The 27,794-nt window shown below is 40.3% G+C and overlaps 1 protein-coding gene across 4 annotated transcripts in view; it reads right to left on the reverse strand.

Moving 5' to 3' along the window:
• The window catches only part of UNC13B (unc-13 homolog B), a gene marked incomplete at its 5' end in the record, with an annotated part of 226,251 nt that overhangs the window by 77,391 nt on the left and 121,066 nt on the right, over window positions 1-27,794 (reverse strand). For 3 of the 4 annotated variants that reach the window (XM_082842533.1, XM_082842532.1, XM_082842531.1), the window contains 2 exons: window positions 14,566-14,656; window positions 16,720-17,034. In XM_082842533.1, the coding sequence (XP_082698659.1) occupies window positions 14,566-14,656; window positions 16,720-17,034 (406 nt within the window). Of the gene's footprint in view, window positions 1-14,565; window positions 14,657-16,719; window positions 17,035-19,168; window positions 27,221-27,794 lie in introns of all 4 variants that reach the window. The other variant, XM_082842534.1, reaches the window with a different exon arrangement.

The raw sequence follows: 27,794 nt of genomic DNA on the forward strand, positions 1-27,794 counted from the left end.
TCTGATGAAAAAAAGTGTTTAAATATTTAACTGGTAATTACTTCTATCTACTCTCTGGCCTACAAGCTCACAAATGATAAGAAAATGTCTTGCAAATGGCCCAACAGCACCCAGTGGTACCCACTTATTAGCTGGCTTGATTTAAAATGGAATAATTGGGCTTCCCTGGTGGTGCAGTGGTTGAGAATCCGCCTGCCGATGCAGGGGACACAGGTTTGTGCCCCGGTCTGGGAAGATCCCACATGCCGCGGAGCAGCTGGGCCTGCGCGTCCGGAGCCTGTGCTCCACAACGGGAGAGGCCACAACAGTGAGAGGCCCGCATACCGAAAAAAAAAAAAAAAAAAAAGCAGACAGGAGCTCAGTCTGTAAAATCCTCATCTAAGATGGAATAATTATATTAGCTGCTTCCTTTTGGATAACTTTGGCAAAAGAACTTTCTCTTACAGAGCAAGAATTCCTTCACAGCCAGGATCAAATGTTCCCAATCACTGTGTGGTCACATAAGCAGCAAGAGTCAGAGAAAGTAGGAGAAAGCAAGAAGGGCTGCTTTACTTGTTATTTGGAAGCAAGTAATTTTGTACAGAGGTATCAATCAGACTTATTCCATAAAAGTTTACGAAGTACCTCCCTTTACTGACACTATGTCCAGAAAACACCGCCAGCTGGAGCTAAGGCCTGATGCTCGTATCTGACACCCTCCTCGGACTCTAGGTAGGCTAATGATATCACGGCATTTCTCAGAAATGTGCTGATATGCTCCTCAGAAACCAGAGCCAAACTCCAACCTTCAAACAAGCTGCCCCAAATTCCAGTCCCAGATGTGATGTCTTATAATTCACAAAGTTCAGTCACAGCCTAGAGCGAGATCTAAGGTTTATAGAAGACCAATCACTGATAAATACCCAGATCCAGGCCATAAACGTGTTCAGAATATTTCAGAGGGGGTGGGGAACCTGAGAAACGTTAAGCATTTCTCCTGACAAGTACACAAAAGCAGCTCTTGAAAAATGTTCCCATAGTCCCCAGGGTAGCCTTTGGCCTGCTCCCCTAGACTCCTCAGGCAAGGCACTCCACTGACATTTTCCTCGCAGGTCCCAGAGAAGCACCAGTACATAGACAGCCTCATCTGAGTGATCCACATGGCAAGTTTTCCCACGAACCCCCATGCCACCTGGTAGTCTAGATCCCTGTAAAAGCCTGAAATCCTATGGTACTGGCTCCTTGCCACTTTAACCATCAGAAGCAGTTTCACTGGGTTCCCACTCAGCAGCAAAGGCTCCAGCTGTGATCAGAAACACCTTTGGCAGGTCGCTAAGGCCTAGGCTAAGAAGGTCATGAGAAAGCCCTGGAAACCAACACTTCTGTAATAAGAGGCCCACTGGTGACTTAAGCAATGGTTTATAGAGCTTTGCCCTCAAAAATGCATTTTTCTATGATCTCACCAAAACTCTGTGAGAGGAGACAGTCATTATCCCTAATTTATAACTAAGGACACTAAGAAATAGGAAGTGCTTTATTCAAGTTCTCTCAGATTTTGAGACTAAGCTACTGCAAGAACCCAGCTCTTTCTATTTCTAGTTGAGCCCTAAATTTTGTTAGTAATAGAGATAAGAGTAAACAAATACAAAAGACACTGGGCATCATGAATGGGTCTGCATGTACCAGCCTAGAGAACACATTTCCCACCAACTAGACCTCGGGAAATAGAGACTCACACGTGAGAAACACTGAAGCTTCCGTGCCATCTTCTTCCCCCTTCTGCCTTGTAAAGTATTCATTTGCTAGGGCTGCCATAACATAATAGTACAGACTGGTGGTTTAAGGAACAGAAATTTATTCGTACAATTCTGTTGGCTAGAAGTCCAAGACCAAGGTGTTAGCAAGGTTGGTTTCTTCTAAGGCCTCTCTCCTTGGCTTATATAGGTGGCCATCTTCTCTCTGTGTCTTCACATGACCTTTCTTCTGTGTATGTGTGTGTCCTAATCTCTTCTTACAAAGACACCAGTCAGATTTCAGTATGTAGCTTGGATTTTTCATCCAAATTACCTCAATATATCATACCTCTTTAAAGGCCCTATCTCTAAATACAATCACATTCTAAGATACTTGGTGTTACGACTTTTAACATAGGAGGCAGGGAGCGGGGGACAACTCAGCCCATAAAAGGCAAAAAAGGTAAAATCAGGGTTTTGGTGGCATAGGGAATTTAAAAGGCAGGGGAAGAAAGGAGATAATTCAGAACCAGAAGCCAGGCACCCTGATGTTTTCCTTTCCTTTGTAGAGAGCCTTTGGAATAGAGGAGAAGGAACATTCTATCCAGCTGGTGGCTTTAGAGAAAGAGAACTAAGCCAATCTCAGCTTTCATCCCTGCTCTGGCCTGTTGCCTAACAGACATGGAGTTCATGAGCAGAAGGATCATTTGAGTCCTTTCTGGGTATTTCTGCTCTGTTCACTGCCGATGGGGGTAGGAAAGGTAGAAGGTTTTTATTCATGTGTAAAAGAACACTTAAATCTTAATTTCTTAAGGATATCATTATTACTACCGACTCAGCTTCATCTCTGCAACTTCTTTCTGCCTAAGATTTTAGTTTTTACCAAAACAGTTAAGTTCCAAAGACTGAGCTAGATTGGCACATTAGAAGAACAGAAAAGGAGGGGCTGAGACTATCAGGCTATAGCAAGAACTGGCAGCTCAAGAGCATGCTTTTATTACTAACCAACCAGGCAAGCTTCTCCCACACCCTATAAAAACAAACAACTTCTTTTTGCTTCAGAGGCTCAGGTGATATTGTCAATTTCCCCACAGACATTTAAGAAGCAAGCAAAGAGAGAATTCAGAAAAGGGAAATTAAATAGACATCAGAGAAGATGAGCATTGGGGATGGTTTCTTAGATGTTAAAACAAGGAGTGTGCAGGAGTGTCGAATATTGCAGCAAGGTCCAATAAGATAAAGACTTAAAAACCACAGGATTAGGTAGCGATGAGCTCACTGACTGACCTTCACAAACATAGTTTTAATGAATTGACAATGAAATAATCTGAGACAGACTTTCCTAAAGCACATTCCTTGGAAAATGATTCCTACAGGATGCTTTTCCAAAACAGAGTTTCATAGTCAAAAAAGTTTAATGCTGTGCATTTTTTATTCCCCTCTTGAAGAAACAAAAGAAGCCTAAAAATTTTAAGTTTCTGAGAAGTCCTTTGATAAAGCAATCTATCGGTGTTGCACTCTACTGGAACTCAATGTTTTCCAAATTTCTTTCACCATGAAACTCTTTATCACATGATAAAGAATCTATTAACATTTCTAGAAACTGGAGTCCTGAGAAACACACTTTGAAAAACAGGGTTCTAAGATTATGGTGGTAGATAGTGTCAAGAACCTAGGCTCTGCAGTTAAATAGGTCTAGATTTGAATCTGGTTCTAACTCTTGCCAGCTAGGTGACCCTGGACAAGTTTCTATCTTTCTAAACCTCAGTTTCTTAATCTATAAAATGGGCCTAATAACATAAGCCTAATTCATAGAATTACTGTAGGAATTCAGTTGGGTAATACATGTAAAGCACTGACAATAATAGTATTCAATAATGTGATTACTGGGCTTCCCTGGTGGCGCAGTGGTTAAGAATCTGCCTGCCAATGCAGGGGACACTTGTTCAAGCCCTGGCCCAGAAAGATCTCACATGTCATGAAGCAACTAAGCCCGTGCGCCACAACTACTGAGCCTGCTCTCTAGGGCCCGTGAGCCACAACTACTGAGCCCCCGTGCCACAACTACTGAATCCCGCATGCCTAGAGCCTGTGCTCCACAACAGGAGAAGCCACTGCAATGAGAAGCCCGCGCACCACAGGAAGAGTAGCCCCCGCTCGCCGCAACTAGAGAAAGCCCGCACGCAGCAATGAAGACCCAACGCAGCCAAAAATAAAATAAATAAATAATAATTTAAAAAATAATGTGATTACTGTGATGATGATGATGATGAACACAAGGACTATGGAAAGTAATTGAGATTAGAAGGAAAACTGTGATGTACATACTAAAGTTTTCGACGAGTGAACAGGGAGTTATGCAAAAGTTGGGATCTAATTTCAACAAGGAAGGTGGGTGTGAGAACGGCTTATGCAAGGATCTAGTAATGGCCTCAAAGTGGCAGAGAGAGCCAGAGAAAACCAAGCCTCACTCCTGACCCAGAAATACATGGGGCATTAAAAAAAGGCACAGTCTTCATACAAAAGGGTTTTAGCGAACTGCCATGTTTCAGCCAGTAGAAAATGTATCTGTTCTGGTCTCAGATATCAGGTAAGGACTCCAAGGTTTGCCAAAGGACAGAAGGGGCCCAGAGGTCTCTTGTCCAAGAGAGGTCTGTCTGGTTTGTGAAACAGTAGTAGGGCCTTTTCTTAGGTAGGGCTTACCATAAAGTTTGAAGTGGGATGCTAAAAACTGTGGTTAAGAGAGGTCTGAAAGTATTGGGGCTTACTACAGGATTTGTATTGCGACACTGTCGTAGTAGCAAAATATTAGAAACAACTTAAAGATCCATCAACAGAGAACAGTGTGTACAAATTATAATACATCTACAGAAGGAAGTACCATGCAGCTATTAAAAGACTGCAGTAGCTCTATTTGTAATAAGGAAGAATCTCCAAGATGTAGCAGTAAATGAATAAAAGGTGAAGGACAATGTGTATAATATACACACGCACACATGTGCACACACACATGCTTATAAATGCACAGTTTACCTCTGGACTGATACATAAGACACAGGTAACAATGAGATGGAGGAGGTGGGGACTAGAGGCCTGGAGTCTGAAGTAGGAGGGAAACTTTGCATTATACATATCTTTTTAATATAATTTTATATTTTTACATTTCTTACTTATTCGAATCATTCTTTAGTGTTTTTTGTTTTTAAAATGTTACAGTAGCAATGGTTAGGGAGAAGGCTAAGAGACTGTAAGAAAAAGGAGGAATAACTGTGGTCTCCACAAGGGCAATGAGCTGAGGTAGTAGAAGTTAAGACAGGCAGCCATGATCAGAGCAAAATCCTGGAGTTTAAAATTATACAAAGAGGGCTTCCCTGGTGGCGCAGTGGTTGAGAGTCCGCCTGCCGATGCAGGGGATGCAGGTTCGTGCCCCGGTCCGGGAAGATCCCACATGCCGCGGAGCGGCTGGGCCCGCAAGCCATGGCCGCTGAGCCTGCGCGTCCGGAGCCTGTGCTCCGCAATGGGAGAGGCCACAACAGTGAGAGGTGCGCGTACCGCAAAAAAAGATTTTTAAAAATTATATAGAAAGAGTGCTTTCCTTGTGCAACTAAGCCTAAGACATGGGGTCCTCAAGGGCCCTCCCTTATTTTCCCAAGGGGAATCCATTTTTTAGGGCTTCAATAGTAGCACAAGATGGACATCTCTTTGCCTGGGAGAGAGTCACAAGTCAGAACAGAACTTGGACGAGACAGCTGATTTGTTCTATCTTAATGATCTTTCTTGAGAAAATGCTGATCCATCTCAAGGTGACTGGCTGCAATCTTGGCTCTCCTGGGACGGCTCCATTTAAACACGTACTTTTTTTCTTTTTTAAGATCTTTATTGGAGTATAATTGCTTTACAATGGTGTGTTAGTTTCTGCTGTATAACAAAGTGAATCAGCTATACATATACATACATCCCCATATCCCCTCCCTCTTGCGTCTCCCTCCCACCCTCCCTATCACCCCTCTAGGTGGTCACAAAGAACTGAGCTGATCTGTGTGCTATGCGGCTGCTTCCCACTAGCTATCTATTTTACATTTGGTAGTAAACATGTACTTCTAATCTATTTGCTCAGTTCCATCTCTTCTTACTGACTCTCCTCCGTCAGCTTTCTTTAGCAACCTAAGAGCTTCTGCCAAGGCTTCTTCATGGCCTACCTCCATGCCTTCTCCTTCACTGTCCCTTCCACCTGGAACACCCACCCACCTGCTGCCACTGCAGTCTCCGTTTCTAGAGCTAAAAAGTCTCACCTCCTCCCCCAGATTTTTCTGCAGCTAAGCCAAATAAGGTACAGAATCACATCCATTCCACCCACACTACCAACATTACTACCTCAACAGCATTAGCAATGTCAGACACTCATTAAGGACATATGGCCAGGTACTCAGCCAGTCCGTATACAGAGATGACCTATATGACCTCTTCCCTTAAGTTGCTGACAATCTTACAGGAATGGCATAAGGGTAGCTAGCTTTGTACGGCACTTACTCAAAGTCTGTTGAATGCACTATCAGCTAAAGAAGTATAAATGACCTATAAACTTATGGGAAATATTCAAATCACAAATAATCAAAGAAATGCAAATTAAAACAATGGGATACCATCCTTCTGCCAAATTGGCAAAAAATTTCTAAAATGATAATACTCAGTGTTGGTGCAAGACATCTAAATATTGAAAGTATAAATTGGAAAAACCTTTCTGAAGACACATGTAGAAGTTTATCACAAGGCTTTAAAAGGTATATACGTTTTTTTTTTTAACATCTTTATTGGAGTATAATTGCTTTACAATGGTGTGTTAGTTTCTGCTGTATAACAAAGTGAATCAGCTAAACATATATCCCCATATCTCCTTCCTCTTGCGTCTCCCTCCCACCCTCCCTATCCCACCCCTCTAGGTGGTCACAGAGCACCGAGCTGATCTCCCTGTGCTATGTGGCTGCTTCCCACTAGCTATCTATTTTACATTTGGTAGTATATATATGTCCATGCCACTCTCTCACTCCGTCCCAGCTTACCCTTCCCCCACCCTGTGTCAAGTCCATTCTCTACGTCTGCGCCTTTATTCCTGTCCCTAGGTTCTTCACAACCTTCTTCTTTTTTTTTAGATTCCATATATATGTGTTAGCATATGGTATTTGTTTTTCTCTTTCTGACTTACTTCACTCTGTATGACAGACTCTAGGTCCATCCATAAAAGGTATATACTTTTTTTTTTTTTTTTTTCGGTACGCGGGCCTCTCACTGCTGTGGCCTCTCCCATTGCGGAGCACAGGCTCCGGACGCGCAGGCTCAGCGGCCATGGCCCACGGGCCCAGCCACTCCGCGGCACGGGGGATCCTCCCGGACCGGGGCACAAACCCGCGTCCCCTGCAGCGGCAGGCGGACTCTCAACCACTGCGCCACCAGGGAAGTCCCATAAAAGGTATATACTTTTAAACTCAGCAACTTATTTGAATATACTTTGAGAAATCTAAGTTAAAGAAATAATCAGAAATGAAAAGAAACTTATGCATAATGATACTCATCATAATATTATTTACAACAGTAAAGAAATAAGAGGAATTGTTAACGAACATCTATCAATACATGATGGAATATTGTAATCTATTAATAATCATTAAATCATGCTTTCAAAATATATTTAATAGCCCAGAATAAAGCTCACAAAACAATGCCTAAGTGAGAAAAATTCTAAGTCCACACACAGTATTGTCCAAACTCAGTAACTTTATATTAATGTATATATAAATTATACAACATAGCTAATGTTAATAGTTAATATTTTGTTGTTATTGGCTTTAGGTGCTAGGCCTTGGGAAACTTTTTTTAAAGAAATAATTAAGAGAAGATAAAGAAGTACATGGAGACTTCTGTGGAAATGCTAATGGGCTTTTCTGACGTCTTAAGCATCCATAAAAGATTGGCTAAACACTCTGCCAGGTTCTATATTGGGCTCTAGAACACCAGCAATAAAAACCATAGCCCTGGCATTCAAGGATCTTACAAGTACACGGGAAAGATGTAACAGTAAACAAGTAACTCCATTAAATGCCAATTTAGCAAAAGTACAGTGTCTCCCCTTATCCTGGGACTGTGTTCCAAGACCCCCAGTGGATTCCTGTATATATATATATATACATATAAAGTTTATGTATAAAGTTTAGCTTATAAATTATGCAGAGTTAGAGATTAACAACAATAATTAATAAGATAGAACAATTGTAACACTAGAGTTGTCCCTCAGTATTCACAGAGGATTGGTTCTAGGACCCACCACGAATACCAAAATCCAGGGATGCTCAGGTCCCATAGTTGGCCTTCAGTATTCAAGGTTCTGCATCTGCAGATTCAACCAACCAGAGATTGCATAGGACTGTAGTGTTTATTTTTAAAAACCCACATATAAGTGGACCCGTGAAGTTCAAACCCATTTTCTTCAAGGGTCAATTGTATACTGTAATAAAAGCTATGTGAATGTGGTCTCTCTCTCTCACACAAAATACCTTATTGTAAAAACTTAACGCTTTTTCCATTTTAACTAAGCACTTATCACACACTGTGGCCATAACTCTTTCAGTTTGAGGTATGACAGCAAAATTAGCATGAATTTCTTTTTCCTTTTTTGCAATTTCATGGATAGAAGATTCATCCTTACTATAGATCTTAGCAACTTCAGCATGTGATTTTTTTCTTTCCTTATTAAATCAATAACTTTCACCATTTCACTTAAAGGAAGCACTTTACAGCTTTTCTTTCGTATATATGAATTGCCAGACATATACACACTACTATACATAAAAGATAACTAGTAAGAACCTACTGTATAGCACAGGGAACTCTATTCGGTGCTCTGTAATGACCTATATGGGAATGGAGTCTAGAGGAGAGTGCATATGTGTGTATGTATGGCTGATTCACTTTGCTGTACAGCAGAAACTAACACAACATTGTAAGTCAACTATACTCCAGGGGAAAAATTAAAAAAAAAAAAAAAAGGAAAGGTAAAAAAACCAAAATGAATTGCCAGCATCATCACTCTTGCACTTTGGGGCCATTATTAAGTAAAATAAGGGTTACTTGATCATAAGCACTGCCATCTTGTGACAGTCGATCTGAGAACTGAGATGGCTAATAAGTGTTTAATGGGCTAGACAAAGGGATGATTCACATCCAGGGTGACATGGAGTAGGACAGCACAAGATTTTATCACACTACTCAGAGCTGCATTCAACTTAAAACTTAAGAACTGTTTATTTCTGGGGACTTCCCTGGTGGTCCAGTGGGGTAAGACTCCATGCTCCCAATGCAGGAGGCCCAGGTTCAATCCCTGATTGGGGAACTGGATCCCGCATGCTGCAACTAAGAAGTCCGAATGCTGCAACTAAGATCCCATGTGCCACAACTAAGACCCAGTGCAGCCTAAATAAATAAATATTTTTTTAAAAAAAGAATTGTTTATTTCTGGAACTTTCCATTTAATATTTTTGGAGGGGGGTTGACCACAGGTAACCGAAACTGCACGAAGCGAAACCATGGATACAGCGAGGGACTACTGTATGCACAGAGTCTGGAAGCTTTACCCAAAATACTGACACCTGACTGGATTTAAAACATGTGAATGAAAAGTTAGCCATGTGGAGAAGGAAAAAGAGTATATTCTATGCATGGAAACAGCGAGTGCTTTGAACAAAAAATTTTACATGTTGGAATTGTTGACTAAACAGAGTAGCAGAAAGAAGTAAAACTGGAAAGGCATATAGGGTCTGTATCAGTGCCTTTCAAATTCTTTTTGCGAAGGATCTGGTTTCTTATTACTAATATGTCATGGACTGATATTTTTGGTCTATACCCCATTCAATGAGACAAGGCCAGTGATCATGTGCTTGATGTCATGGCAATCCAAATTGCCTCTAAATGCTCCCTTTCAACTTCAGCACTTATTTCATCAAAGATTGGAACCAAACAGTTCCTGGACTGGGCTTGTCCATGGACAACAATGTGAATCACACTGAGCTAGATCAAAAGATTTTATTATATCATGAAGACACTGTGCAGTAATTGAAGTATATATATATATTTTACTTTCCTCTTTTTAAATCACAGTTCTACTAGATAATTTACAATCCTAAGAGAAAGGTACTGTTTTCTCCCCATTTTCTGGACTAGGAAAATCTGGCTTATTAAGGTCAAAAAACTTTATTATAATGGTACACTGAGAAAAAAATATTAGCAACTCACACCACAGGCAAGAATTTCCCTAAAACAGTAAAAAGCTCCTAGGAATCAAAAGCTCAATAGAAAAATGGGCAAAGAATATAAATAGACTGTTCACAGAAAAGTAATAGTCTTTACTTATATGAAACATGCTTAACTTTACCAATAATAAGATATGCAAATTTAAACTCTACTGAGAAACCATTGCCTAGAAGACTAGCAAAAATCCAAAAGCTTAACAAGTCACTCTATTGGTGCGTCTGGGAAGAAAAAAGTACCCTCATGACATTACTAGTAAGAGTATACGTTGGTGATGGTACTGGCACAAAAACAGAAATATAGATCAATGGAACAGGATAGAAAGCCCAGAGATAAACCCACACACATATGGCCACCTTATCTTTGATAAAGGAGGCAAGAGTATACAATGGAGAAAAGACAGCCTCTTCAAAAAGTGGTGCTCGGAAAACTGGACAGCTACATGTAAAAGAATGAAATTAGAACAGTTCCTAACACCATACACAAAAATAAACTCAAAATGGATTAAAGACCTAAATGTAAGGCCAGACACTATAAAACTCTTAGAGGAAAACAAAGGCAGAACACTCTATGACATAAATCACAGCAAGATCCTTTTTGACCCACCTCCTAGAGAAATGGAAATAAAAACAAAAATAAACAAATGGGACCTAATGAAACTTAAAAGCTTTTGCACAGCAAAGGAAACCATAAACAAGACAAAAAGACAACCCTCAGAATGGGAGAAAATATTTGCAAATGAAGCAACTGACAAAGGATTAATCTCCAAAATATACAAGCAGCTCATGCAGCTCAATATCAAAAAAACAAACAACCCGATCCAAAAATGAGCAGAAGACCTAAATAGATATTTCTTCAAAGAAGATACACAGGTTGCCAACAAACACATGAAAGGATTCTCAACATCACTAATCATTAGAGAAATGCAAATCTAAACTACAATGAGGTATCACCTCACACCAGTCAGAATGGCCATCATCAAAAAATCTACAAACAATAAATGCTGGAGAGGGTGTGGAGAAAAGGGAACCCTCTTGCACTGTTGGTGGGAATGTAAATTGATACAGCCACTATGGAGAATAGTATACGGAGGTTCCTTAAATAACTAAAAATAGAACTACCATATGACCCAGCAATCCCACTACTGGGCATATACCCTGAGAAAACCATGTTCAAAAGAGTCATGCATTCCAATGTTCATTGCAGCTCTATTTACAACAGCCAGGACATGGAAGCAACCTAAGTGTCCGTCAACAATGAATGGATAAAGAAGATGTGGCACATATATATAATGGAATATTACTCAGCCATAAAAAGAAATGAAATTGAGTTATTTGTAGTGAGCTGGATGGATCTAGAGTCTGTCATAGAGAGTGAAGTAAGTCAGAAAGAGAAAAACAAATACTGAAGGCTAACATATTCACTTTGAATGCTAACTGATTCACCTTGTTATACAGCAGAAACTAACACAACATTGTAAAGCAATTATACTCCAATAAAGATGTTTAAAAAAAAAAAGAGTATATGTTGGTGGAAGGCAGATACCCTTTAGAATAATCATTAACGCTTTTCACAAATATCCTTCCCTATCTATTTCAAGGTATACTGTACCATTTGCTTGAAGTTAGACATGGTTATGTAATTTGCTTTAGCCAGGGAAATGTGAGCAAAAGTGACATACTGTGTCTTGGGGCAGAAGTTTTAAGAGCGAGAATGCAATCTCCTATGTTCTCTCTCATTTGTTATTTTTTCTTTCCCTCTACCACCAACATCGGCAATGTTCTAGAATCTGGCTGATCCCTTAGCCTGGGTTGCAGAGAAGATAACTTGAAGCAGAACTCTTCAACATACAGGATGATAAGCAGCATGAGCAAAATAAACCTTTGTTGTTTTAAGCCACTGATAAATGGTGAGCAGTATTTACTAAAATTACAAATGCATATCCCCTCAGATATACTTGCACACAGCAAAATGACATACATAAAAGGTAATCATTTGCAACATGGTTTATTACAGCAAATGACCAGAAACAACCAAATGAACATCAACAGAAGACTAGTTAAATACTTGCAGTACATTCATACAGTGAAATATTATGCACCTGTTTAAAAAGAAAAACATTCTCTTAGAGCTAATATGGAAGAATCCCCAAGTGAAAAAGCAAGATGTTCCCAGTGTGTATAGTATGCCATCTTTTTGTTTCTAAAAAAAGGGGGGGATTAGAAAATACATTCATATTTACGTACACCTATAAGGAAATTCTATAATAATAAGAAACTAACAAAAATTATCTTAGGGCAGATAGGTGGAACTTCCAATTACTCAGAAAAAAGAAAATTCTTGGTGCCACACTTAACTTCTTACGGTCTCGCAACCTCAATCAATCTGTCAGCAAATCTCATCTTAAGTATAAATGGTATGCTTCTGCCTCTATCTTAAAGTGCTATCAGATCCGTCTTTAAACTGGCTTATCTTCCTCCTCTTGGGCACATCTAATCAACTTCCAGTTACATGACCTGTGTTAAGAATATATTTGCTGTTGTTCTGGTATTCAATTAAGTTGCAATGGTTTTTGGTTACTCTTAAATAAACCATGCTTTTCTCTAAATGATCCCAAGCTTTGGCAACGGTTTTCAGCTATTCTTTTTGAGAGACTCTGAGCTGCCTCTTAAAAAGTCATAACAAACTGCTCCAATATATTCTTGTTTTTCTCACTCAGAACTTTTCTTCTACATGGAAGTTATTTTACTTTCATTTATTATAAGAATTATAAGACCCTTACGCTGAAAAATTAGAAATAAAAAATTGATGGGAAATCTCTTCCTTATAGTAGTATGCCAACTAATGAATGTAGAAAGGATCATGGAAATAGAAAGATACAATTTGGCAACCACTGTTATTGGTGGTAGATTCAGACAGGAGTCATACATGGATACTTAGCCTGTACATGGAGGTTTGATGAGGAACAAGATACTGGCATGGTCTCAGAGTATTGTACCACAGAACACTTACCAATTACAAAAGGAAAAATGGTGTCGCAACAGTAGAGAAACCTGGCTGATACAAACATAACTAGGTGATTTTTTTTTTGGCTATGCCATGTGGCATGCGGGATCTTAGTTCCCCGACCAGGGATCAAATCAGTGCCCCCTGCATTGGGAGCACAAAGTCTTAACCACTGGACTGCCAGGGAAGTTCCTTAACTAGGTGATTAAAGTTAACATTACAGGGGGTAGGACAGGTTGACAACATGTACTTTCTGATGCAGTTCACTAAAATGAGTTCAACATCATTTTTGTGTAATCCCTGCCAAGAAAGTATGGCCTGAGTCTGGACATGAGGAAACACTGGATGGACCCAAAATGAAGAATATGTTACCAAATGAAAGGCCTGTACTATCTACTGAAGATGCGAAAGACTGAGGAACTGTTCTAGATTAAGGGAGATTAAGAGACATGACTGCTAAATGCAACATGTCAGCCTGGATTGTATCCTGGACCAGAAAAGAGACATTGTTGAGACAGTTGGCAAAATTTGCATGGGGACTTGATGAAAGTATTGTCATTGTTGATTTCTTGATTTGGATAGTTATATTGTGGTTATACTGGAGAGTAGCCTTGTTCTTGGAAAATACAAACAGGAGAACATCATGCCTCCAACCTCCTCTCAAATGGTTCAGAAAAAAGATTAATCATAACGGATGGAGGGCAATGAAGCAAAAATGTTGTAAAATGTCAACAACGGAGGCATCTTGGTGAGGAGGATATGGGAGTTCTTTACTATTTTGGCAACTTTTTTCTAAGTTTGAAATTATTTCAAAATAAATTACTTTTTAAGTGTGTTTACACATGTGAACATGCTTGCATTTTTAGTATCTGCCAGGTATTATACTATGGACAGCCACCTGTCATCATTTAAAAATCTCCTTTCACTAACACAACATTGTAAAACAATTATCCTCCAATAAAGATGTTAAAATAAATAAATAAATAAAATAGAAACCTCCTTTCTGCCTGAAAAGTGACTACTGACACACAGATAAGGACACTTCAAACTTGCAATGCTGCAAATGAAAAATATTTCTATTTTTACTTTTTTACACTGTTTTAGATATTAATGTGTCGATGTTTGGGGCCTTAAATTAGGGGAGCCCGTAAAAACTTCTGAACACTAAATTTCTGGCCCTGTAAAGGTCAGCCAGTGGTACTTGAACTGGCTCGCCAAGGGAAACAACAACTAATCCTAAGAGGCCCTGAAATAGTCTTCTATCCCAAACTCAAAATAAAATGGCCTCACAGGTGATAATGGTACTGAAAATAGCATTTAATTTTACTTTCAGGCTCTTAACCCACTAGGTCTACTTGATTTCCATTAATCAGCATAGAGGGAAGCCAATGGCTACCTGCCCATCTCTTAAGGCTCTAGCTTACTTGTCATGCATTCCCAGAAGCACACTGTAAGATGACTAATCATTGACTGCTTCTTCAGCACCATATGTCTCCCAATTTCAAAGGAAAAACTGTCCCAACTAGAACCAGAACAACAGATTTCCTACCTCCTGCAGCTGGAGTCGAACCTTGGTAACTGCTCGGATCCAGTGCGCTCTGGCTTGGGTAAATGGCGAAGATGCACTCTCCTCGGGAACACTTGTAACAGAGAAAAGAATGTTCCTTAAAAATCAGCCCAGGCCACAAGATGACAGTGCTCAAGGCAAAACTGCCAAATACCTAAAATTAAAAGGTTTGTTGTATTCATGCCTATACTTATCTAGTGATTCAAGCCACTAAAACAGCATAGTCCTGAATATCCAATGTGAAAAAAATTCCTAAAATGACAAGTCCTTTTAGCTTTTCATCTGTTCCCTCTCTTCCTTCCCACTTTTCCACTCACCTGATGAGGCAGCTCATTGGGACAGTCAGGGATCAGGATACCAGAAGCATTGGCAAGGGCCCTAAGTCAATGACTAACATAGAAACCATACAGAGAGGTGTAGAGTAACTCTCTCCCCCTACCTCTCAAGACCACCAGTCTCCTTTGAGAGTTCTACATAGCATCCTTAGGGCAGAATTTTGTTCCTGCAAAGCATTCCTGCTCCACTAAGCATTTTGGAAGGCTTTCCAATTCCTAGACTACATCAAAGTGCTAAGTAAAAAGGCAGAGCCCTTGTCCTGCTGTGATCTTGTTCCTTGAGCTGCCTCAGGACCCCCCTCAGCAAAAGGAACAATAAATATAACAAAGTAGCTTTGAGACAGAAACAATACCCTGTATTTGAACAAATCATCATCATCTTAACTGTGGAATAGTGGTTAATTCTTGGTGATGATGCTTCTCCTCTCTCTCACTGGGGTCTACTGACAAGGCAGTAAACAAGGACCCACCATCTAGACACATAAAATATATGCTAGGCTCTGATGCCACCTAACTGGTTCAATTGTTTTAAAACACTTGTGGGCACTTCTGAAACGGGCCTGGACGTCACTTGCACAGCTAGGATCTGGGAGGACAGAGCCATTAGAGAAGGCCAGGCACCTTCTGCTGCTCGACCAAAAACTCTACCCAGACAACAGTATCTTTAAAGTCCAAGGTCGACAAAGAGCTATCTTTCAGTGGGTCGTCAATCCAGTAAAAAAGCTGGTCCAGAACTCAGTCTCCCTGATGTCTTGTCTACTAGATGAGCCACCAGAAATGATTAAAAATCAGGAAAACAAACAGAAAATAAGTTTCTACCTTCAAGTGGTGGAGTAGAGGCATCAACCATTCTCTAACTTTTACCGCATAATCAGCATTCACTGCTCTGATCTTCCCGTGACCTTGAAATTTGAGAATTTAAGTCACACCTAGCCCTTATCACTCTACCCCAGTGGTTTTCAACTAGGGACAGTTTTGCCCCTCAGGAGAAATCTGACAATATCTGGAGACATTTTTGGTTGTCACACTGAGAGTTGCTCCAGGCATCTGGTGTGCAGAGGCTAAGGATGCTACTAAAATCCTACAATGCATACAACAGCTCCCCGTAACAAAGCATTATCTTGCTAAAAATGTCAACAGTGCTAAGAATGAGAAACCCTGCTCTGCCCCAACCTATCAGCAGCTCACTGACCAATTTAGCTCAATAAGAACAATACTCAAACTCTGTACTAAGCCTCATTATGTGACTGTTAAAAGGACAAGTTTAAAATTTTTCTCCTTATGGGTACCAACTGCCAGACATACTGCTAGGCCCCAGGGAGACAGAAGGGTGGGTTAGATCTGGCTTCTAGACCAATTCTTTAACTCTTTCCCAGTTTTGTCAGCCAGGGAAAAAACAAAACAAAAGAAAAAAATAATGTTCACAGAAGAAATTTAAACATTAATCGGGTGGGAAGCCTATTTCATTCAAAGCAGCTCCTCTGAATGAAATGACCTGCAAGGCTCAGGTCAGTTCCAGACTCAAAGGCTGTCATATGTGGGGTCAACTAGTGAGCCAAGAACTGCAGACTCTAGAAGGCCTGGTACACTGCAGTTAAAATGTTCTTCAGAGATCCTCAAAATACATTGGAAATTACACCAAAAAGCAAAGGAAGCAGTGCAGAGCTAAGCCTCAGTATCCTGATCACAACCACACCCAGCTGCAGGGAAACAAACAAAAAGCAACGGCATTCTGTTCAACAATACCATAGGGCAGGTACTGAGGAAACCATGTGAGCTCCTCAAGGTAGCCATCACCTACCTCTCCTGGGGGCCTAGGATGTGGTCTCTGTGTAGCACCAGATCTGGGGGTGGAGGGGTTGTAGCATCTTCTTTCGTCTCCTTGGGTTCACATGCTCCTCCCTTCTCCTCTTCACGTGCCACCTCCAAGGCTTTCTCTTGTTCTCCAAAACCTACTTGGCTGTCTCTGGAGAAGCTGCCAGAGCTGTGGCAGGAATGAATCAAGTCCCTCTCCCGGCGGTCATCATCTTGTTCGTGACACTGGTCTAGTTCACTCAGCGGAGAGCTTCCTTGACTCACGTTACAGGAGGAGCCATACCTACTACTGCTGGTGGGGCTGTGAGAATGAGAGGAAGACACATCAGTAAATACATACAAACTAAGGATCAGAACAAAGTAATGGATAAATCCAGGAAATAATGATTCTATCAGTGGCAAGGATCACAAACAGGAGGTTCCTGGGAAGAGAGGACCAAAGTTCACAATCTAGAAGAACTAGTCTCTGTTCAGCAAAATCACAACAGGAAAAATAACACAACATGCTGGGTTCTCCAATAGCACTTAACCTCAACCCTGCAGTTGACTTTGAAGAATTCTTTATCTTAACATGCTATTCTGTAAGTAGGATTAAGAATTATTAAAATAGTCTGTTTATGCCTAAAATTCTCTACTCGGACTTCTTAAAAAACTTGTCCAGTGCCTGTGATTAAAGTTTTCTAATTTCCACAGAATAAAATGGATGGATGAACTCTACTCCCTTTTTCTACTACCTATTAAATTGAGATCCCCTTTTCTTCCTCTCCAATTGTAAATGTAAATGTGTGTTCCTCAGAATGAGCAAAGGAGAGTGAACATGTTCCTTCAATTATCTCTCAGCCATCTGTATGAGGTAATGGAAGCCGCTGGGAAATGGAGGCTAGGACCAAGAAATTCCTCAGGGGAATGGTCTCATCAACATGGATGTTACAGTGGTAACCCTGGCAGCACAGCGAGTGTCCCAAAGATGAACCTGCCCACCTATAACTGAGTTGCTCTCAGGACATGGCTCAGTTTTGGGCAAAGTGGACACAGTCCAACTCCAAGATCTGAGTCAGGGCCATATTAATGCATTTCTGTACCTGAAGAGAGGCCAGCCTAACCCTCTCTCAACCACCTGAATTCCCATACCCGGAAAGGAAATTTGTTCCCCTGGTATAAGAGGCAGCAGCTATAGCAAATGTGGCAGTGAATCGTGACCAGAAAGAATACTATTCAAAGTTACTCCCTTAAGCCGTATACTGAATTTGGGGGATTCAGTCCTATTCAAAATGGAGGGACTTGGGGATGATCTATCAATATAAGATCTACCCTAGCCCATTTGGATAGTTCCATCCCAAGTCAGAGGCCCTTTGTTTTACTTCTGGTATTCTGCTGGAAAGCCTCCGTGCAAAAGGACAAGGAATTTCCTTGCCAAAGAGTCAAGCTTTAACTAAAGGGCTTATGTTTACTCTTGGCCAAATGAAGATAAATCATTATTGTTTTCCAGTGATATTTTCCCTATGATTCCTCCCAATTATCTGGTATTTCCAGGCTGATTTCTGATTCTTCATCCCATGCAGGATAGGTACCAAGCCACTGTTCTGAGTAGTTCCCAGCACACATATACACATGAACATGTGTGCGCACATACTCACATAACCTCCAAAGTACTTGACCAGCCTCTTTGGACTGGTTTGGGCCAGCGTTCAAGGCAGCATTCTTAAAATGCCCTGTATGGTGCTTCTTCTTAGGGGAAATAATAGTATCCTTTGCAGGTGGACCCTGCACAATGATCCAGACTGAATAACTACAGCAAACGATAGCCCTGAGCTCCTGTGAGACTGTACTGAAAGCACTTATCAGACACCAGTCTCATGGGTAGTAAAATGCAGAGACTGGAAGAAGCTGTGCAAATCCATACGGAATATATATAGTATAGATTATTCCAAGCCATCCTTTGCATTTTGTATTTTACTTAATACCCTCATTGCCACTGGAGAAAGCATCTTAGAAGACTTGGAAAAGCAAAGCAAAGTAGGTCTCTCCTAGCTATTACAGATATAAGTGCCAAAGGCCCAAGGAAGCATTCTAGCCTATCATGTGCTTGTAATTAATATATGCCACTCAGTGACTTGCTGCCTCTTCTTGCCCTCCCTTCTCCATTCTGCATTATTCAAGGCAGAGCAAACCAGAGTGAGTAAATCTCATGACCTAGTCTTCCCTTTAAGCAGGAAGCTCCTTGTTCCAATAAATGAATTACATTTGGCAGAGAGAAGATGACAATATCCACCTATTATTTCTTCTTACTTAACCCCTAATTAACATGAAGCTCAGGCGCTGGGAAAGACACAGGAAGGATAAAAAGCAGGCTATGATTAAGCTACCACTAAGTCACTGCATCATAAATGGTCAATTCTTTAAAATCATTTATGATGCTTTAGTTGAGAACAGGCCTTTTGCTGGTCTTTGGTTCCTTGATGTCATGTAGAGCAACTGGCTGCTGTACATTTGAATCAGAGTCAATGCTAGCAGGCGCTGTCTCCTCTTCATGTGTTTCTGGCTGGTGAAGTAGCTCAGAGACAGTGCAGTGTTCTTCCTCATGACTCTCTGAAGGACAGGTGGGGTCAGAGAGGTTATCTTTGGTACCCCCGTGTTCTCCAGATGCTGGGATTTCCTGATGGTTTTCCACTTCTCCAGGCCCTGAAAGCTCACGAGCACATATACTTGGCCTGGTCTCCAGCTGCCCAGAGGTCCCAGAGGGCTGAGTCAAAACCTTAGCTGGCTCAGCACTGGCCCCAGGCACTTGAGAAGACTCCAAAGTTTTGTCAGCCTCACTGAATTTAAGGTCCTGATCACTGCTGATAACCAAAACTGGAGAGGAGGATTCTGCAGGCATTTGTTCAGGGTCCCATTTGTTCTGTTTCGGCCACGGGAATGAAAGATCCAGCTTCTTTCCAAACCTTAGTTTTGAATCACTTGCCACTGCACTACTCCCTTTCCCCTCATTACCTCCCTCAAATAGAGTTGACAACTTCTTAAAACTGGACATGAAACCAGTCTCTGCTGCCCTATTGCCAGAGGAGGAAGGCGAGGAAAAGAAAGAGCTCAGTGGTTTCCGATAGTCAGTAGCAGAGGATGGGAAATGGAGTTTTGGCCAATTGATCATGTTTGGGATTTCAAAATGAGGACTTGGCTGCTCCGTTTCCTTGGGGACTGCGGGTGGACCTTTCTGGGCATCAAGTATCCCATAGTTTTCTTTGGCACAAAGCACAGGTTCCTCCAACGGACAGTGAGAAAGGTACCCTTGGGTTTCCAGTGTGGCACTCTGGCCAACACTTGCCTCACTGAACACTGTAGTATTGGTTTCTAGTGAATTGGTTGCCTGTAGCTCTAAGAAGTCTTGGTTTGTGGAGGCAGATTGCATATCTGGCTCTGGCTCAAGAGGAAGAGGTAGGTGAATTGGAGGAGGAAGCTCTTTGGCAATCCAGGTAGGTTCTGGATGCAACTGTGCTGGCAATGAGATATGCTCTGCTTCCAATGATGCCTCTGTGTCTGTACCCTGCAACATCCCCATGTCTCCTTCATCACTCAGAGACAATACTCCTTGCCCAGTATCGTCCCCTGAGACAGAAGATGCAGCCTCAATTGTTTCAGAACGTTGGGGTTCTGGAATATTGTCAGGAATATTATTGTTTTCCATTTCAGTTGTTAGGTTAGGATCATCCGTCAAGGTCTCCGAGTCTGACTTTGCACTAACCACAGTCATTCTACAGTCACTGACTATAGCTTCTGAATTGAGTGCTCCAAAGGTAGCTTCTTTCCACAAATTTTCGGGAGGTACTGATTCTCCAGTATGTCTGGAACCACCATTTTGAAGCAACGTAGTAGCTGGAATAGATGATTCTTGTTTGTATGTCTCTGGTTTGGGACTTTTAAAAAGTCCAAATAACTCACCTTTGAGAGGCTGAGATGATGCACCAGAAGAAAAAGAGAAAAAGGAGTTTTTCTTTGGAGGTTTAGGAGAAGAGAAAAGCCCAGAGAAAGTTTTAGGAGGTTCAATTAAGGACCCAGAGAAGGATTTCACTTTGGTCACAAACCCTGAAAGCATTTCTACTGAAGAGTCCAACATTGATTTGTCTTCCACTTTATCTGCATCTTGACTCTGGAGGTGCCCTGTACATCCTGGCTCCACAGAGGAAGAAACTGGCTCCAGGATCTGTGTTAAGACCTCATCAGGGGCCTTTTCTAAGGGCAAGTTCAGTGGGTCACTGGTAAATCTTTCACTTTGGTGGTATGTAGTACATGTGTCAAAATGGTTGAGCTTTTCAACCAAATGGCTATCATGTGAAAAAGAGCTGGCTGGTGAGTCACTCAGAAAGGCTTCCTGTATGAAAGCCTCTTCTTCATGGGGAGATACCTCAAGGGTCTCTGGACCAATGAGCAGTGTTTCAGACTGTGCCTGAAATTGCGGTGAATGAGCAACAATGTCTTTTCGTGACTGACTTACCTGGAAATCTTTTAAAGATGCCCCTGGTCCATTACTGGAACCTAGTTTTCCTGGATAGTCGTTTTCTACATTGAGCTCATCTGCAAGGGAGGTAACCTTAGTGGTGTTGCTAATGGAAACACAAGGAGCCATTTGCTGTTCATGAACTACCTCCGGGACTATGCTACCTCTAATGTCATTAGAATCTTCTCTAGTCATTGTATTACTCATGTCTACAAAAACACTTGGCTTCTTACAGGGCTGGGAAGTCACTGGAGCAACAGCTGAAAGGCTGTGTTTTTCCCCAGGAGTCTGCTGCTTTTCATCCAAAAAGGACAAGTTGAAGAAACTGAAAGAGCTATTAAGAGAGGTATTCTTCTTGCTGCCTGAGTTAGCAGTGGAAAAAAAGGAAGGAAGTGTGAATAGCCCTCCTCCTTGAGATGTGGTTCTTGGTAGAGTAGTAAAGGCTCTGTTCTCAGATTTTTCGGATCCAGTCAGGAAAGAAAATATACTCTTTCTGGTTGGTAATTCTGGTTGGGATGGAGATGTTGTGGCAGTTGAAAAACTCTGGTCTTTGTCAGAAAAATGATCTTGTTCATTTGAATTTCTTCTGCTCAGAATGTCTAATGATATTTTATCACTTCTTGGAACTTCTGTCACTGTAGACACACCACTAGTCTCTACTGAAGAATCTCTGGAGGATTCTTTGAGACAACCTGTTGAGAAAGATGAATTTGGTGACTGGTAGAGTTGGTGGTCTCTGGAGGGTGCCTCTTCGTCAGTCAAATGATCACCCTGGATCTCCCTAATTGATGGTTCCTTTAGCTCACTGTCATCAATAGTAGTCTGCTTGTTCAGATTTCTAACTCGAACCTTCCCTTTAGAGGAAACTGGTGCAGCAGGAAAGTTCCCAACATCCTGTTTAGTTAGATGTGCAGGATTAGGACTTGACTTGACCTCATCTTTATTAGTCATTGAAGAAACAGACATATTTTCAGTTGTCTGTTTAGGAGATACATTGGTTTTAAAGAAATCCCCAAGGGAACCAAAAACACTTGAAACACCAGGAGATTCATTCTTTTCCTGAGATGATATCTTTCTATTTTTATCACCATTCTTTCCTAAATTTGGTGATCCTTCTTTAATCACCTGGGTTTTAAAGAAGTTCAAAAATCGAGATTCCTGTTTCTCGTTTGCTACTGCACTTACTGAAGAGTCTTCTCCCCGACCAAAGAGTTTCAGTGCACTTTTAAATAATGTTCTCTCAGACTCTTTGGAAGACTGGTCCTGAGGAGGCTCACAATTCTTGCATTCATCCCTACTAAACTGTGATACAAGAGGAACTGAAACAGAATCAGCTGTAATCATCTTGTCTTCTATATCTGATTGAGCCTGAGAAGTTGTTTGGTTTACCTGGAAAACAGATTTTAACAAATTTTGTTTTTTCATATGAACGCTTTTATTTAAAGGGAATTCTTTCTTCATATTTTTAGTAAATTCTGGTCGCTGAACATTGGATACCATTTGTCTCTCTGAATCCTTCTTGAGAAGACTTTCTTCCTCATTTTGGGAGTTACTCTCTAGTTGCTTACTCAAGATTAATGACTGAAGACCATCATTTGTGATCTCTGCTAAGTTTGACTGCTGATCTATTTTCTGCATGGCTGAAGATTCTAAGGATTCATTCTTATCAAAATTCAAAGTACTTCCAGTTGAAGCACCCAAAGCAGAAAATGACGAAGTCACTTTGTTCAATGATGACATCTCTTCTGTTTGCTGTGGGATGTTAGTCTTATTTTCAGGATGAACCAAAGAGGCAGCTTCTTCAGAAGAAGACTGGATCCACTGGAAACTGGAAAGGTTAACTGATGAATCCTTCGCTAGAGTCTGATTCTTATCTCCCTTTATAATTTGATTTTTATTTAAGACATGATTACCAATCGTTCGGGGCTGATTTCTGAGATCCAATGTACACTCAGAGTCTTCAGAACCACCCAGCCTTTCTTTAAAAGATGCAAAATCTCCCTTTGACTTTTGAGGAGTATAGCCTGAAAAATCTAATGGTTGATCCCTTTGGCCATAACTTGACTTTTCAAGTACTTGTGAAAACATTCCTAAATTTAGATACATTGGTCCCTCACTTCTTGGCAAAACTACAGATAAATCAAGAGGGTCATCAATTGGTTCCTCTTCAACATACCACAGTAATTCATCTTCCCTGTCAAGTACTTTAAAACTGTAAGCAGGAATAGTGCTATCATCTAATGTAATACTTGATAGATCATTTGTCTGTAAGTCACAATTCAAATACTCTTCATAAGAACAATCAGGTATAAATAAATATACATACTGCCCAGTAGAATCAGTAAGGAAAGAATAGATATACTGACCATCGTGGAACATAAAATATCCATAATCTCCATCCTCCGATGGCCACCACACTCCATTTTCAAGACATGACAACCATTCCTGGTATTCATAACAAACACTTGAATAAACAAAGTTTTCATCCATTCTTAATGAGTCTAGATCAACTACGGGGCATGTACTCTTCTCATAACCTGAAGAACAACTTAAGTCAATGGGCAATTCTTCTAGTGCCTTCTTAGTCTCATTAATTGGAAGATAACCAGAATTTCCATATAATGAGTTAGCTGCCCACATATCACCTCTCAATAAGTAATCTTCATTAAATGCTAACTGGTTGAATGATTCATGTGGTAAGTCACACCAAACGACACTGTTTAGATTTGTTCTCCACTCCAAGATATTTGCATTTTGATCTTTTTGGCAAAAATTTATTGCTGGATTTTCTGAGTCAGGCCACAAGAAAACATCGGTTGATGGAAATGTATTTTGATTCAACATATAATAAACTGGCTGAAGTTTTCTGGAATTTTTAGAGAAATCTTTTATATCAGAATCCCATTCATAAGAGAAAGGATTGTTCATCTCTTCAAAAGCCTGATAGTGGTTTGATTGACTAAGAATGTTAGTATTTAGCACAGGTGAATTTAACTTGTTAGAATTTTCATGTAGTTTTGCCTCAAGAGCATGGTGTGGTGTTTGCCTCTTAGCCAAAGATTTCTCTAATAGGTCCTGCTGAGCAGTTGGAGTGCAGTGAAGTACACTGTTCTCAGAAGAGGGGAAATTCTTTTCACTTCGTTGGTTTTTCCATGTAGGAGGGCAATAATGGCTATCAACCCAAGCATCAGATAATGGTATGTTTTCTTTAGGTAAAGATAAGCAGCTTTTTATGAAGCCAGAAGTTTCCTGTTTTTCATGGTTCCTCTGGTTCTCAAAAGTCACACATGAAGTAACAGGGATCTCATCCAAGGATAAATGTTTTTTTCCACTCAAACCCTTTAGGTCACCTAAAGACATGGACTTTGTTTCATCCGGCTTACAATCAGTCATACTGCTATTTGATTTCAAGTTAAATATTCCAGAGAATAAGCTCAGTGTATTATTCCTGTGAGGAGAGTCATCTTTCTTCAAATTTAATTCTTGTTGATTAGACAAGTTTTCAAGAGAAGAAAACCTGTTAAACAGTCCAGAAAGGAGGCCTCCTTGGGTTCTTTTCTTGGAAGCTTTATCTACAAGTTTGTCATCACTCATTTCATCAACCAAGGTGGGTTTCGAAATGGTAGAAGTAAACGCTAATGAAGAGTCTGGTACTGTTGAGGATGTCACTTGTGTAAAATTCTTACTTTCTCCTAAAGAATCTGAAGGTATATGCTCTTTGGACACAACTCCAGGAATGTTTAAGGTATCTCTTTCACAGTTCTCTATTGCTGTGTGGTCACTTGAGTGTAATTCCTCTATACTCCCAAATTTCCCAAGATCATTAATAATATTTGGAGCCGAATAAGACTTTATTTTATTAAGTGTGACATCTTCAGGAGTATTTATTTGGTCACTCTTATTAGACGTCTTTATATCACCAAATTTCCCTAGATTACTATGAATATTTGGAACTGAACTAGATTTTATTGAACTAAGTTTGGCATTTGCATGGCAATTTCTTTGGATCTCTTCATCAGTGGTTACTGCTGAGCCATGAAAACTCTGGTCATTGACAGTTTTATGGCTGTCAGTGAAAGAAAATTTAAACAAAGGGAGCATGCTTCCTTTCTCTCTTACATCCTGCTGCTTTTCAGAATGACTAAGAACTTTGAAAATTGGAATATCTAATTTTCCACTAAAGGAAAAGGAATGCCCACCTTTCTTAGGGCCCCTTTCCCATCCATCTTCCTCCAACTGGTGAATTTTCATAGAGTCTGACAAAGTTTCCTTTGAATAGGTCTCAGGGGAAGTGAGCAAAAACTGGCTAAAGGATTTTCTGAGTGGCTCAAGGAAATCATCATCACCAGTAATTTTGTCCCCCTCTAATGGCTTTGAAGATGGCTCTTTATTTGCAGTTCTGCTGTCAGCTTCACAATGATGTCCTAAAGTATCTTTGGCACATATTTTTCGTTGATCTGGTAACAGAGACAGATCTGTACAGGGTTCTCTTTCCAACGGACTCGCAACATCATCTTTCTCATTTGCAGAATGAGCTAAGTTAGAATGTTCAATAGCTGCTTGGGAAGACAACAAATCCTCACTTAGGGGCATTTGGTAGTGAGGAGTTTCTCTATCACTCCTATCCAAAGTGACAATGTTACTGTCATTGCCAAGGGTATCTTCCCTTTGATTTGACTCCGAACCACACGCAACAAAGTTTTCCTTTCTCGTTGGCTTGCTCCGGTCATCATCTTTTTTGGTTTCATCCTTTTCCAAAAAGATTTTTAATGGATTTAGCATGTTGCAAACAGACTTTATAACTGAACTCTGACTCTGTGAAGCAGAGTCCCTTCCAATAGTTTCTGTTGGATCCTGAAAGTTTAAACTTCCAGTTTTACTGTCCATGTGCTCATTTTCAGAGGTTTTGTCATGTTTGCCAACGTCCTTATTGTCAACTGTTTGAGAAGATAATGGAGATGGAGATTGTATGGAAAGACCCTTCTCTGATACTGACTTGGCTCTGGGTCTAGATGGCGAATTAATCGCTTCTGTCTGATTAAGAGTTTCTGTTTTCTCTGGAACTAAATAAACCAGCTTTTCCACAGAGGTTGTTAGATGCTTTGTGCCTAAACCCACCTTTTCTGTGAGTGAACTGAATAAAGAACCAACAGCACATTTTACTCCATTCAGCTCAGGGAAAGAGATGGCTTTGTCCTTGTCATTCTTGGCAATGTTTAAGGATGGTATTTGATCCCCTGGCATTTTCTGTTCTGCATTATTAACAGTACTATTGTGTTTAAGTGTTTCTTTAGTTTTTGAAAGGGAACCAAATCTATTAATCTCCTCTTCCTTCTCTGCTAAATATTCTGACACTGTTTCTACCAAACACTGAAGCTCATCCATTGTATCAATATAGTCCTCCTTGGGTTCCTCAATAGAGGAAGGGGTCATCTCTTCCATGGGGCACCCAGACAGATTTCCAAGTGTGTCTGTAGCACAATTCATCCTTTGTGATGCGAATGCAGGATTTGCTCTATAATATTCTTCTGGAAAACCTCCAATATGATGGACATTGGATGGATGACATGTTGGTGACAGTAAATCTTCCTGCTTATCAGAAACGGGGGAACCCAGAAGTTCATCAGAAGTACTGCTGGCAGAATCTTCAAGAATATCTAATGGAGTGAAATTAGTGACATGCTGGTTTAAGCCAGATGCCTTTTCACAGTCCTTAGAACAACCAGGAAGATCATAATCATGACTTTCCAAGTTAGTGGTCCACATGCCACTCTTAACCACAAATCCATTTTTGTAGGGACGCAAAACTGGGTAATTTTGTTCCTTCTTCTCAACGTGGCAAAGGTTACAATTTTCAGTGTTAGGATATGTACTTTTCAAGTTAGTCTTAGTTCCTGATTTATCATCATATTGGCTTTTTTCACTGTCTTCAAAATGACTATATAAGGGTGTCTTTTTCCTTCTCCTATCTATTGTATCATATTTCTGAGGATATCTAGAGAAAGTAGATGTTTCAAACTTAAGGTCATAATTAAAGGCAGTAGAGAATTCTGTCTCTTGGCTTTGAGATGGTATCTTTTTCCAATTCTTATACTTTGGTTGTATTTGTTGGCTGTAATATTTATCAGTTTTTGAAAGAGTTCTCACTTCTTTTACCCCTTCGTCCTTTAAGTTTATGTTACTGTTTTCTAGAGCTTCTTGTGACATCTTCCCCTCTATCTCCTCATATATACCTTCTTGCTCTTCACAGTCAACATCAGAGAAATATGAAATAATCCTAATTTTGTCATTTTGAACCTGTAAGCCTTGTCTGATGTAAAGAGATAAAAATGGAAGAATAGTAAGGCAAGAAAAAAAGGAAAAACAGGGAAAAGGAAGAAAAATTATAAGATTTAGTACATATTCAATGAGAAAACTAAAATTAATAAAATTATCAATTTGATAAAACCATTCAGACTGAAAAGACAAGATAAGGAAATCCACATGTTCTTAAATCAGTATTATAGCAATGTAGTCAAAAAGTTTTTCCACATTAGAAAAAGAATACCTATAACAACTTTAAAATACTT

Source organism: Leucopleurus acutus, assembly GCF_964270905.1.
Source record: "Leucopleurus acutus genome assembly, chromosome: 7".
Taxonomy (NCBI): domain Eukaryota; kingdom Metazoa; phylum Chordata; class Mammalia; order Artiodactyla; family Delphinidae; genus Leucopleurus; species Leucopleurus acutus.